At 47.0% G+C, this 15,000-nt stretch overlaps 1 protein-coding gene across 1 annotated transcript in view; it reads right to left on the bottom strand.

The window, feature by feature from the left end:
- Window positions 1–11,038, bottom strand: part of txnrd2.2 (thioredoxin reductase 2, tandem duplicate 2) — a gene marked incomplete at its 5' end in the record, with an annotated part of 36,504 nt that extends 25,466 nt beyond the window's left edge. Inside the window, 10 exons of the mRNA XM_080530651.1 lie at window positions 971–1,062; window positions 1,445–1,464; window positions 5,915–5,985; window positions 6,573–6,635; window positions 6,795–6,873; window positions 9,307–9,381; window positions 9,798–9,942; window positions 10,300–10,356; window positions 10,584–10,649; window positions 10,963–11,038. Of these exons, the coding sequence (XP_080386777.1) occupies window positions 971–1,062; window positions 1,445–1,464; window positions 5,915–5,985; window positions 6,573–6,635; window positions 6,795–6,873; window positions 9,307–9,381; window positions 9,798–9,942; window positions 10,300–10,356; window positions 10,584–10,649; window positions 10,963–11,038 (744 nt within the window). The remainder of the gene's footprint in view (window positions 1–970; window positions 1,063–1,444; window positions 1,465–5,914; window positions 5,986–6,572; window positions 6,636–6,794; window positions 6,874–9,306; window positions 9,382–9,797; window positions 9,943–10,299; window positions 10,357–10,583; window positions 10,650–10,962) is intronic.
- Window positions 11,039–15,000: the final 3,962 nt, after the last annotated feature.

The following is a 15,000-nucleotide window of genomic DNA, read 5'->3' as shown; positions in this document are numbered from 1 at the left end:
CCAATATGTGACAGCAGCTGGTGAAAGAGGGAACATGTCGGCAACCGATCAAGATGTTCAGATGTTCTTTTATTCTGTTGAACATCAATGACACGCTCGTAATAATCCCGGTGAGTAATCCCCAAGACTCTACACTAACACTAGGTAGTCGTGGTGGATTACTCACCGAATCCATTGCGTTGCAATGTTTTGGCTCGACTACCGAGCGTGTCATTGATTTTCAACGACAGAATAAAAGTCTGAACATTCGGTCGGTTGCTGACTTGTTCCCTCTTTCACCAGCTGCTGTCACATATCGTTAGCCTCATAGCATAATTGCCTAAGTCATATTATTTTGGCCAAATTGAGATATCTGCCTAACTCGACTCTCCTAACACTGCTGATTCACTGGGCATTATTGCCTATGCCGTCAGCCTCATCAGAATGCTTGTTCCATTCCAAAATCACTATCTGCCCAAGTCATCTCTTTGACATAGGCATTTTTGACACTACATACAAAGATGGCTCGGCTGACCACAAGTGAAGCATGACGTAGGCGATTATGCTATGAGGCTAACGATATGTGAGGAATGGTTTCAAACAACAAGCCTGTCCTCTGACTCATGCCCCCCCCCCCCCCTCCCCTAACCTACTAGCAATGACGAACTGTACTCCCTCTTCACAAATGGCTGTCGGTTGTAAATATCTTGTAAGTAAATAAGTAAGTACGGTAAGTAAAGCGTTACTTATATAGCACCTTTCATACAGAAATGCAGCTCAAAGTGCTTTACAACAGGGATAGGAACATAAAGTGAATATAAAAACATATATAAAAACATATACAAGCAGGGGAAAACAGTAAAAAGAAAAGGTAAAGATAAAATACAATAAAGATCAATTTAAAAAAGGGATACAATGTACAACCTCTGCTCGTTAATCTAACTTTCCATATCCCTTTCATCTTGTGCTTCTAGTAGGAACGGAGCAGTACCTGGTCGAACCCCCGGAGGGCGATGCTGCGCACCATGACGGTGGTGTCCAGGCCGATGCCTGTCAGGAAGCCAGCACACTCCAGGGCCACGTCTTCACAGGACGGAGTTCAGGAAAACAGGTGGTGGACTCAGACAACACCACCACACACGCACGCACGCACATGCACACAGACACACACACACACACATGCACACAGACACACACATTCACTCACGCACGCACACAGACACGCACATTCACTTACGCACGCACGCACGCACACAGACAGACACACACACACAGACACACAGACACACAGACACAGACACACACACACACACACACACACACACACACACACACACACATGTGTGTAAACGAGCATGCAGGACATAGACTTCGGGGACGTGCAGAGCCACAGCACACATATTATGGTGTGGTTACCCCCAGCAACCAGAGCCAGTGGAGGCCCAGCGGAGGTGGTTAAGGATACAGCTAGCACCAACCACAAGCCTGCGAAAGAACAGACATAAATACCACAGTCGTTATCGTCATTATACACGGCTATATTCCCAAACTGTAACCTTTCACAGTGCAAATACAGTATCTGTATTTCTGTTTTTATAGGACGAGTATTTACCACATTCATAGGGATTTTCTCTCTATGCGTAAAAAGATTAAACGTAAGACTCTTTGCTTTGCCAAGCAAAACACAGGAGATGGAGAGAGAAATGTTTACTCAGACAGTTTACTGGGGGATTTAAAAGTGATGAAAACACACTTTGATTACTCAGTTACTCATCCACAAAAGTCAAGACTGGGAGAGAGATGCAGGGTTATATTTGTGTGTGTGTGTGTGTGTGTGTGTGTGTGTGTGCGTGTGTTTGTGCTGTGTGTACGTGTCTGAGCGTTTGTGCTGTGCGTGTGTGTGTGTGTGTGCGTGTGTTTGTGCTGTGTGTGAGCGTTTGTGGTGTGCGTGTGTGTGTGCGTGTGTGTGTTTGTGCTGTGTGTGCGTGTGTGTGTTTGTGCTGTGTGTGCGTGTGTGAGCGTTTGTGCTGTGCGTGTGTGTGTATGTGCTGTGTCTGTGAGTGTGCTGTGTGTGCGTGTGTGAGCGTTTGTGCTGTGTGTGTGTGTGTGTGTGTGTGTGTGGTCCAGGTGAATCACACCTCTAATCCAGCCTTGAGGTCCTCCGCGGAGAGGACTCACTAATTGCTAGCGTTCTGGCTAATCCTCGCGGTGGACGGAGGGGGGGTGTGTGTGTGAGTGTGTCGGTTTCAGGGCTCAGTCACACACATCGCTCCGCTGAGTGAAGCCCTGTCACCCGCACGATGGGGGCCTCTCCCCCCACCCCACCCAAACGTTATCGCTAACCGCTAAGAGACCCAGAGCTCCCTGGCCCGCGCTCCCTTCCTGTCCAGGCCCTTAATGCACACAGCTGCACTTAGCTCTCCCACGCCGTGAGAGGTGGCTTAGCGGGAGGATTAGGCCAGGAGCTTTAGCCCCGATTCCTCACTTTCATCACCGAGATGTGTCTCCTTCTCCCTTGGCCATGGGTCCCCCCCTCCCCCGCCCCCTCCCTCAGTAGGTTGGGTAGATATTGGATTTCAAGCCTGTCTGGTATCTCTCTCTCCTCCCACTGTTCTCCCCGTCGTTTTTTTTTGTGTGTGGAGAGGATAATGGAAGTTCAATCAAAAGAAAGAAGAAAAAAAAAGTGCATCGCTGAAAATACAATTGTACCACCACCCAGACAACAGATGTCATGTTAACTGTTATGTCGTGTTAACGAATGTCTAGAGTGGGCCGGGGGGGGGGGCTGAGTGGGGGGGAGCCTGTCTGGACCTACAGAGAGGACACACAACACAAACGCTCACACACACACACAGACACAGACACACACATACACACACAGAGTGATACGCCGCGTCTATCAAGTCCCCGTCAAGTACCGACGGACTAACCTTGAACCGTGCGCGTCGAAAGCGCTCCCGTTCAAAAACAACAAAAGACGCTATCTTCTATCTTCACTTCACGCCTTCCCTGCGGCCTTGGCTTCGTCTGAAGCGCTAGACAACTGACTTTTTTAAAGCCGAGAACCACTTCAATGACTGAACGACTGTGGAGTCTGGGAGGAGGAGGAGGAGGCGTGTGTGTGTGGCCCTGGTGCACGCCGCTGGTAGCCTTGGGTGGGACTCGGGCAGTCTAGACAAGACGATAAGAAAGAGAGAGAGAGAGAAGCGGTGACCTCCTGCGTGTTTGTGGAGATGCTGTTTACAATAATGGGGCTATTTGAGAGCGCTCCCTGAAGGGGGGACAGGCTACTGCGGAGGCAGCAGGGCTGGTCAAGGTCACAGCGCAGCTCGCATCTTAATTGGCGTGTTTTTCCGAGGGAAATTATCATATCGCTGTCAGGAGGACTTAACTGAAGACATGCAGACGTACGGGCGCACGCACAGACACACAAACTCGAACACGCACACACAGACACACAAACTCAAACACGCACGCACAGACGCACAAACTCGAACACGCACGCACAGACGCACAAACTCGAACACGCACGCACAGACACACAAACTCGAACACGCACGCACAGACACACAAACTCGAACACGCACACACAGACACACAAACTCGAACACGCACACAAACTTGAACACGCACACACAGACACACAAACTCGAACACGCACATACAGACACACAAACTCGAACACACACGCACAGACGCACAAACTCGAACACGCACGCACAGACGCACAAACTCGAACACGCACGCACAGACACACAAACTCGAACACGCACGCACAGACACACAAACTCGAACAGGCCAGAACAAAACACTGTTTTTTTATCTCATTTTGGCAGGGTGCAGAGGTGAAGTGCGATGCTCGAGTGCACAAACGCCAGAGTTTTACTGACGCTGATGTATTGATGCCAGGCAGCGACCCTCCCACGGCCAGCTCACACCCTCCCTCCCAGCCCCGGGGAGTCGAACCTGCAACCTTCCGGTCACCTGAACACGCGACAAGACTCAGAAAACAGAAAACAAAAGACTGTCTTCCCCAAACCACCCTCACTACAAAGATCATATATTATATGACTACCTGAACACTACCTGTACTTGAACACTACCTGTACTGTATCATATGTGTTTTATATTGCATATTGTATGATATTGCATGTGTTTTATATTGCATATTGTATGATATTGTATGATATTGCATGTTAATTATTAATTCATCATATTGTAAACCCGTACAGCATTTTTGCAGGACTGTTTCTACTGCAGTACGACTGGTCCCGCTGTAGTACGACTACCATCACTTTATCATTACTTTCTTTACTTGTCTTACTATTAATCGTTGATTTTGTATCTTGCTGCAATGTTGAAGCACCTAAAGCCTGGTACACATAAAGATGATCTGGCCGATTTTGGCCCGATTTCCCCCCTTCCGCCCAAGGACAGCAAACGCCCGATTATCAGATGGCTCCTACGAGATTATCCTGTGGTGTGAGGTGTGTTAAGAGTCCATTTTAAGGCTAAGAATGTTACTCTTGTGTTAGCTACATTAGATAGTAACAAAAGCTAATTCGGATTCGGATTCTGACTCGCACTGCTGCCCTTAGGTCCCGGGTGGTGATGAAGAGGAGTGAGTGGTGAAGTACAGACCCCCACAGACACAAGGACAAGTCTTGACTGTATCACTCATATCATCTCACAGGCACTTAAGAGCACCCTTCCCATCCCTGCTGGGTGAAAGCTAATTGTTAGCGTGCTGCGTCCCTCCATCCACACAGGTGTGGAGTGTTTAGTCATCGCAGGCACGCGCTCACACGCTCAGTGTTTTTCCCCGCGATGGTCGGACACCCCCGGCATCAGGTCGGTCTGTCAAGAAGGGGGGAATGAGACGTGTCTGTCACTCCGGTGTGTGTGTGTGTGTGTGTGGGGGGGGGGGGGGGGGGTTGTGTGCGCCCTCCGAGGCAGCAGCCATCACTCACCTGGGGCCTTCCCTCCTCCCTCCACCCCCCCCCCCCCCCGACCTGACTGTCATCTCACACACCCTCTCAGAGCCCACCTGCACAGCTGACAGCAGCACAACAACTAGTCAACACACACACAGCGCTAGCTCCTGAGAGCCGAAGACAGGCCTAAGGAGGAGAGGGGAGGGGAGCTAACACGGCTAACGCTAACCACCCTGAGGCGAGAGGCGCAGAGAGAGAACCCCACACTTAACAGTCCCACTCAACATGAAGGGCTTCCTGGGCTCGAGTGCTCTTTCTGGGGGAGGGGGGGGGGGGTTGTGTGTTGGGGAGGGGGGGGGGTGGGTTGTGTGTTGGGGAGGGGAGGGGGAGGGAGTCGAGGGGGAGAGCTTTCTGAGGTAATCGGTTGAACGGAAGGTACAGTACAGAGGGGGGGGAAAAGCAGCAGGGTGACAGCGGGATCAGCCCCGTGAGTGGATCCATACTGCCCCCAAGTGGCGAAACGTCAGAACAGCAGCCTGTTCCTGCTCAGTTTTTTTTACACGACGGGGTCGACGCTGTTTTGTTTTTTTTCGAGCCGTGACACACGACAACCGGGAAAAAACAGGGAAGTCGACGTCGAATAATAAAAAGCACTCGACGTTCAGCGACGAGACCGAGAGATCTTATCCGTCGTCCTCTCCTCGCGGTGCTGAACCTCGGAAACCTCCGTTTGGAGCCAAGAGGAAGAGAGCCTCCCCACCCCCCTCCCCCCTCCCCCCGGGGGGGAGAGGCCAATTAGACGGCCGATGACAGGGACGGTAACGCGGCCGCGTTGGGAGGTTGTCCTCTGGAAAGGTCAGCTAATGGGGAGTCACGGGGTGAGGAGAGCGTGACAGGAACATTTAGCACCACCGGGAAGGGAGGGAGGGGAGGGAGGGTGATGTACGCCGCAGTGATGTACGCCGCAGGCGGGGGCCTGCCTCCATGGTAACGACACTCACGTCTTCCCGGGAGACTCCCTCAGCCAGAAGAGGTCGTCACTGGTGATGCCGTGCTCCGACGCCCCGGGGATCTGCAACAACAGAGGATGATGTCACACACAACAACAACAACAACAACAACAATAACGACACAACAACATAAATAACAACACAACACAACACAACACAACACAAAACAACAACAACAACATCAATAACAACACAACACAAAACAAAACAACAACACAACACAACACAAAACAACACAACACAACAACAACAACATCAATAACAACACAACAACAACAACAATAACTTAATCATATGGCAGTTTGAGTACTGCTATTATCAACAAAGCCTTTTTCGGTAGGGAGGGTAGGCCAATAAACTCAGTTGGACTCTTTTTAAAAATCTGTTATCAGCAGTGAGCCAGGGACTGTGTCACACAACAGGGGGTCTGGGGAGGAAGGCGGGGCGGGGGGGGGGGGGGGTAGGTGTCCTTCTGAGAAGCTTACAAAACAGCAGTGTGATGTTTTTCCACTCACACCACGCTCCTGGGCTCCTGGGCTATCAGCCGCCAGGGAAGGATCAATGCTTTCCAGCCGCCGCGGTGTGTGTATGTCTTACGGTGCCAGGCCTTCCCCCCACCAAACAGGCCGGGGGCCAAAGAAACACTTACATGCCCGGGGTACTTCGGCCGCCCTCCCGTCGCTATCACGATGTTCCTGGCGGTCAGCGTCGTCTGTGAGGGAGGGGGGGGGGGAATGAGATAATACCTTTAAAGTAGGTTTGAAAGTGCACAGGGCTTGACCCTATGGGCGGCCCTTGATGTCGAAGGATGAAACTGACATCTGACTAACGTCTAACGGTCTGTCTGGATTGACCATGGTCTCCTCCCTACCTCCTTCCCCGCTCTGGTGACGCCTCGGACGGTGTGGCCGTCCAGCAAGCTCCCCTTCATGTTCAGGTACTTCACCTTCCTGTCAGAACACACACACACACACACACACACACACACACAGGCTCTGTGACACCGTGCCAACCACTTGAGATCTCTTGGTATTCAAAGACAGACGTGGGGTTCGGCCGTAGCGGTTTCAAGTCGCGGCCCGCGCCCGCTAAAGCCGTTTTTCCCCCGATTGAAGGTTGGGTGGGGAGGAAGAAAAGAGTTGTTGTCGTTCGCACAATGAGCACAGCTGTGGAGAGGAGGCGTGGGCATGGACAGGCAGGGCTGCAACACCTGCTGGCCCTCAGGCTAGTCAGACAGACAGACAGACAGTCAGGCAGGCAGGCAGGCAGTCAGTCAGTCAGTCAGTCAGTCAGACAGTCAGACAGTCAGACAGTCAGACAGGCAGGCAGTCAGTCAGACAGACAGACAGTCAGCCAGTCAGGCAGTCAGCCAGTCAGCCAGTCAGTCAGTCAGTCAGGCAGTCAGTCAGGCAGTCAGCCAGTCAGCCAGGCAGTCACAGACAGTCAGGCAGGCAGTCAGCCAGTCAGTCAGACAGTAAACCAGTCAGTCATCCAGACAGCTAGTTAGTCAGTCATTCTGCCAGCCAGTCAGTCATTCTGCCAGCCAGTCAGTCAGTCAGTCAGCCAGTCAGTCAGCAATTCTGTCAGCTAGTCAGTCAGTCAGTCAGCCAGTCAGTCAGTCAGTCAGTCAGCCAGTCAGTCAGCAATTCTGTCAGCTAGTCAGTCAGTCAGCCAGTCAGTCAGTCAGTCAGCCAGTCAGTCAGCAATTCTGTCAGCTAGCCAGTCAGTCAGTCTGTCAGTCAGTCAGTCAGCCAGTCAGTCAGTCGTCAGTCAGTCATTCTGCCAGCCAGTCAGCCAGTCAGCCAGCCAGCCAGTCAGTCAGTCAGTCAGCCAGTCAGCCAGTCAGCCAGTCAGTCAGTCAGTCAGCCAGCCAACCAGCCAACCAGTCAGCCAGCTCATCACACGTGGCTGTAACCTCTGTGTACCAACAGGTCTGCCACTGAGAGGCCTCCAATGGCGCTTTTCCATTGACCAGATCAGTACAGCTCGGTACGGCACGCATTTGTATCCTACCCGTACCAAACGCTTCTCCATTATACACAACAGACCTGGAGCGAGTCGAGACAGTAGGAGGAGTTAAGTGTCATAAGAGCACTTCACTTTAATAAGTACCGCTATACAGCTCAACGGGGGGAAATGCAATAAGAATTATGTCAAAATGCAGCACTATCATGCACAGATCAGCCTTAAAACATGTAACGTTAGATATATAACGTTAGACAGGGAGCGATGTATTTCTACGGAAAGGCTGTGCTTGACGCTCCCATTGGACTGACGCGGGGCTCATATAATCTCTGTGTTTGTTATAGATACGAGTGCTCCGGTGTCTTGCTGGTAGTCAAATATATTTATTTATACAGCATATGGATGTTACGTGCCTGTTAGTTGCCGCTTTCACTTCTAGTAGATCTAATAGTTCTAGTAGATCGCGCAACCAGGGAAACGCCGACATGTGTTAAAGGGAGCAAGACGCGAATCTACCGGCATTTGGCTCATGAGTGAACGGCGAAAATGTCTGATCGGCACAGCTTGGGATTCCATGGAAATTACAGGGAACTATGTGTGAAAGAGGCTTACATTTCGAAATAACAGTAATACCATGTTCATAGATAAAATGACATAACAGATGAAAAGGGGGGATGGCAGTTTTAGAAGGGGGATGATGAAGCGTGTTGGACTGAGGAACAGCATAGGCACAGCACTTCGCCATAATAGCGATTTTTTGGTTATGCTTGTTATGTTATATAAATGGAAGTTCTATGATGCATTGAAATTACATTAAACTAAGATAATAAGATGGTTATCATAATTTTTCAAATCTTTATTCACAAGACACAGTCTTTATTACAGACACAGTAAGTGACATTTTCCGAGAGCAAAATCTGTTGTGGTATTTAAAAATGGCGGTTAGCGATGAAGTCTATGAACATGGGATGACGATTTCCATTGACCAATCAACGATCTGCAGCATCGCACGTCACACACAGCCTGGCCCGAAAGTACTGTTAGCTCCTAGTAGTTCCTAGTCAAGAAGGGTAGCTAAAACGGCCCGGCTCGGTTGGCAGTGGAGAAAGGAAAACAAACCGGGCTCACGCGGCCCGGCTCTGTACGGCACGGTAGTGGAAAAGCGCCACAAGGGAATACCTCACATCAGGAACTCCTCATAACCAATAATCATAATAAAAACGAAACTTTCAATATTGCAGGTGAGTACTTCTGTTGGGTTTCCTATCCAGACCCGAAAGTCTTTCCCCCCCCAGACACAGATTAAGCCTCGTACAAGGACTAAATCACGTCGTCGACTGAAAATCTCCATTGAAGATGCTTTTTTTATTAGACTAACTATAACTAAGGCTTCAATCTATGGAATCGTTGTCACTCACTTGTCCTGTAGCTGGACCCGGTGGCCCCAGTTGAGGGACCTCACGTGCATCTGGACGGCTTCTGCCATGGTGGCCCTGGAGAACACACAGGAGACACACGGTCACACATCATTTTCCAAGCAACCAAGAAGTTTGACTTGGTGTGCGTTGTGAGTAAGGGTGAGTTGAAAATAATTAAACTATACACACTTCAGTACAACGGCGCCCTCTGGTGGGCTTTCCCATGTAATGTCGTTGCCTGTGTTGCCAAGGTCAACCCCCCGTGCCTTACTGCAGGACGACCGCTAGGTGGCGGTATTCTGCCATTACTCTACCACCGTGTGAGGAGTGCAGCGACTTAAAACACTGGCGCTGAGAAGGACAATCTGGTGTTTCTTTTCAAGTGTATCTACTTCACTAGAGTGATGGGGAATTCTGACGGAGGAGAAACGCACGCAGGCAAGTCCTAGACGCCTACGCCAAGTGGCATTGTTCTTCTAATGAGATCTCACCAGTCGTGGGAGACGGGGCCAGGGATTTGCCAGCCATACTTCTTGGCGTCCTTCACGGCGGTGCCCAGCAGAGCCGCCTGGTGCATCAGCTTCTTGGGGATACAGCCCACGTTGACACACGTGCCACCGATGCCCCACTTGGTCCCTGGAAGGGTGGCATGAGAACACACACTGAGACTCTGTAGCAATATGACAGACAGACAGAGACACACAGACACACACACAGACACACAGTCTGTCTGTCTGTCTGTCTGTCTGTCTGTGCGTGTGTCATATCACTCACACACACACACACACACACACACACACACAGCCACAGCCTAACGAGAGCCTCCTTCGTCACAATTTCTTTGTTTGTGTTGGAAGTTGCTCCACTGTGGTCATGTTGTAATCATTTTGTAGTACTTTTTACATTAATTCCTGCAGACACGCAGTCTCTTTAACCTTCCTTGCGATAAGAGAATGGGAATCGAATTAAAAATAATGAGTTTGACAGTCTTACCTTTAACTGAGGGCTCCACATAATCTAAAACAGCCACTTTCTGTCCCAACTGAGCCGCTGGGGAAAAAATACAAATAAAGGACACCAGGTATTAGGCTAGTCACTCAGGTCAAGTACTTCACTTGGACTTGAAGATGGCATACCGTATGGGAAAGACTAGGAGGTCACTTTTCAAAGGCAATTTTAATCGAATATGTACATCAGTATCTTTGTAAAGGAAGAACTCGATATGATGAGGAGGACCTTCGGGGTTTATAGTCCTGATCTAACCCTGATCGACTCACCCTCTTTGGAGCAGGCAAGACCCCCCGAACCACCACCAAGAACGACAAGATCATAGTCGGATTTCCCTGAAATAAAGTTGTGTTGACTTGTCTTGTTTGTCAATAAACACACCGTTATGATACAGAAACGATTACACTGTCAGCATTACAGTATCTGCAATATGTAGACGGGATGTCGTCAGACACATGAAGAGACTTGAGTCTGACAGCTTGCTGCGTAGATGACGTAGATGACTGTGATCACTGTGTGTTCAATTGCTGGCCAGCTAAAACAAATCCCTTCGTATAAGAGCCTGTGTATTTATTTGTAATACTAAACCAGACAATTCGACAGTAGTTAACTGGCCATGTACCAATACAGCACATTAAAAAACCATACCTGTAAAAGTTCTGGTAAGAACTGTAAAGCACTGTGTTGGTTTCCACCGGTGTCTGCCTCTACAGAGGGCTGCCATGTTGTTGTTATGAAAGGACCTCTACTGAGTCATAGGCGTCTGCTGATCTGCCCGATAGAAAACCACGGCGGGGTGCGTCTCAACAGTCGAACGAAGCTTCATTTCTCTTCGTCTCTTTTTCCTTAAACCTCACTCATGAATAATAATCGGACGGGGAAATGTGAGACATACATTAGTGAGCAGCATCCTGCTCATTCGTTTCACGTATCCATTGCTTTCACAACAGCTAAAGACGGAGGAGCGAAGGGGAGGCCGCTTTGAAGGATTGAAACGCCTCCCTCGTCCCAGTTGGGGGAGCAGGGGTGCATTCACTAACGCAATTTGTTTTCAAGTGTTGCAAAAAAAGGAGAGGCTGATACTGTGTGGCCTTCAGCATTGAAGCAGTATGAATTGTAATTCATATGTGGTGATCATTTCCTCACATCAAATTAAGTTGTAATACTTAAAATACGGTTACCTTCATATTCATATAAACATATATTTCTATCTAAAGACTTCAATATTGTAGTATGAGGTCAAATGCATTGCAGATGTAGACACTTATACATATATACAGTATATGGTCCTGTTAAAGCATGTGAACAACAAACAAACAAAATGCACAAGTTCTTTCCAGGCATGATTTATTGAAAACACACCAAATTGATACTCTACAAACCAGTATTTTTCCGTTATTTTAACAAGCGTAATACTTGCCTCTGGGTATTAGTAAAATTAACATAATACATTCTGTCACTGTGGCATCGCTTCTGGTCGCTACGAAAGCATTAACAACTTACTCTGCTATGAAATCAAACCGTCTCTTTATGTCTATCTTTTAAAAGTTTATAATACAATGTAATACAAGGCAAAAACCCACCAACAGTCTAGACTACACTGAGGACAGAGTGAGTGAATGTGTGAGTGTGTGAGATGAAGGGTAGAAGGAGAGATGGGGAGGCTGACAAAGAACAGGGAAGGAAAAGGTCAACAGAGAAAGATATAAAGGAATGATGAGGGGGGGGGGGGGGGACAGAAGGGATAGAGTTATATATATATATATATATATATATATATATATATATATATATATATATATATATATATATAAAACACATTGTTATCTTCATCTACCATGGAAAAGGTTAAGGCACATGATAGTTACAAACACATTTGCTACTGAGTAGTACAGTTACTTTATTTTTGAAAGGTGTTGAGTCAGTGATATCTACACAGGTAGGTCTTGCTCATTTGATTAAATTTTCTGTCCACTCTCTTGCATTTCTTTCACAGCACAGTTGGCGCTTCTGTTTCAGAACTGTACAATGAGATGTACACCCACAACCCCCCCCCCCTGGACTCCTCTCATATGAGATGTACACCCCCAAACATCCCCCTGGACTCCTTCATATGTATATACGTAAATACAACACCAGATCCTTTGGTTGTGGTACTGCAAAAGGCAGTCAGGAATAGACAGTGAGAGAGTAATTGTCCGATCAAAGCACACAGTTCTGTGGACGTCAACATGAAAGACGTTAACATGGGGCAGTTACGTTACTACGTTTCTCTGAAATCAAAGTTAATACATGTACTTTTTATTCGTCACTTGAATCACATAAGTCGTTGTAAACACTGTGTAAAATATGCAAGCTTTTATAAAGTCACATCACAAAGAAAATCAGACTTCAACGCAGGCACATGCCGTTCGCCTAGCTGACGCATGAGTTACGCAGTCTCAGAGGGTCCCTCTCTCCCCTTGCCCTGCCCGTCTGAGAAACAAGGGTCATCGTGTCCACTTGGAGATAGACACTTCACAACATCACTAAACCTTTAACCACATGTGCAGTTCAGTTAGTCCCCTTTTCAGACAATGGCATAAATATCTGCATTTATCATCTACTGCACCCTAGAGGAGAGAGAAAGAATCCAACTGAATTTGTATACTTTTGTACAATATGATGCACATTTTGCCTTCAACCACATACCGGTATAACTATAACTGCCTTTCTCTAATGCACTCTCTCTCTTTCTGGATGTGAATGATTTAATATCCAATTACACCACAAAAACTGGCACTTAGAAAGAATATAATATAAACATCTGTACATTTTTCATGCTTGCTTCAAATATTTCTTTAAAGATGCATTAGTGAAATCAAAGCAGGTTTTATTAGGCTGTCAGCAACTTCATATAATTGCAGTGAAATGAAGGGAGTTGTACTGTAACACTGCTGCTGTCTATCTTCTGTCTATCCCTGCTGCATTCACCCCCTTTCTCTCACTCATCACTTGGCTCCCCCATGGAACCTTCCACTCTTTCTTTCTGTAATCTCCTTTAAAAACCTTTGGAGATCAGGTCATCATCAAGTTCAACATGTATTCATCGCCTTAAAACAAAAGCTGAAGATACATTTCGTCTTTCTTTTTTTTTTCTTCTTTTTATTATTTTTTTTTTTTTTACTCTTGACAGTACAAAATATAAATAGGTGATCAGCATGACTCTACAGATTTGATATACACTTAAACGATGTGGTTATTTCTGTTTTACAAACATGGTGACCTTTTCTCCAATTAATGTGCTTCCAAAATGACCTGTTATGAATACACAATAAAAGTTTGTATAATGTTTTTTGTTTTGTCGTTGTTGTTTTTAAGCTTTTTTTTTTCTCTCCTTTTCTTTTTGACCCCAATATACATTTATAAAACCAACAAAAATATAAAATGCTTTAAATCTACTCTTTAAACAACAGGAGCATGTACTTCCAATCCACACATAACCTTCTGCCTTCCACCGATAACAGAAACCATTATTAACAAAAATGTCTTATATCCTCTTGCACTTTAATACACATCAACGGCAACCAATCGAGAAACTCAAATATCTTGTTCAACACCGACCATCTCTCTGTATCACTTCAGGAAACATCTCTCATGGAGTTTTAATTGTGTTATGCTCAACCATCTGAACAGGCAGAGTGAAGGGCTACTCTAGAACTCTGTTGACATTCCGCTTCAGTTCCCTAAACTCCTGAACTCCAGGCACAACTTGCAGGTGTCCTGTCTCCTGGTCTTGTGAAGTGGATAACACCCAACACCCTTTATATTCTCTGCACAGAAACCATCTCAGTGCACTAAAAGAAACACAGTGAACCCATTGTATGCCGGATCGGTTTATGAGAGCCATTACATGTGAAATAGCGTAAGTGTGCGCTCTGTTAGAACTCTTTCTAGGGCCCCCAGCGTGCATCAAGTCCCCCAATCCTCAAACCACACACATTCACCTGCCATCTACCACACCAGTCCACACACCTCTTCAACCCAACACAAACCCAAACCAAAATGAACAAAGAAAGACAGAAGAAGAAAAAAACTAAACAAAAACAAAACTTGCAAAGGAATCAGAAACAGAAACTAATGACTGTGCCTCGAGGAAAGAGATATCAACCGGGAAAAAATACATAACATTGACAAAAGCAACATTGTAACATACAGTACAAAAAAAACATTCTGAGGCCAAACAATGTTTTTGAAATGAAAAATTAAAATGAAAAAAAAAAGTTCATCTTGTCTCTTTTCCTTCAACCTCCCCCCTCTCTCACCTCTCTCTTTTCATCACACTTCCATACCTTCCTTCTTCCATCACCTTCTTTTCTCCTAGTTGGCACCAGCCCTTACGATAACCCTCCCTCCCTCCCTCCCTCCCTCCTCCACCTCACCAGAGCTCCAGGAGCACCACGCTGTTGGCCACTACACCCAGTGGGAATGTAGATATGAGAAGTAATAGAAGTCTTTTTTAAAAATGTTCTTCTTTTCTTTCTTTTAGAATTTTGGTATCATTTCATATTTGCTGAAAAGCATGAAACACCGGATGTTGTTGTTGTTGTTGTTGTTTGATGGATTTTTTTTTTTTTGTGTCTATGTTACAAAGTCTGCTGAAGAGTCAACATCAAAATGAGCTCCGTGTGTAAATGGCAGTGGTGG

The sequence above is a fragment of the Nansenia antarctica genome, assembly GCF_963989245.1.
Source record: "Nansenia antarctica genome assembly, chromosome: 5".
NCBI lineage: Eukaryota > Metazoa > Chordata > Actinopteri > Argentiniformes > Microstomatidae > Nansenia > Nansenia antarctica.
The sequence above is the reverse complement of the archived record's forward strand: the minus strand, read 5'-3'. Positions and strand labels throughout refer to the sequence as shown.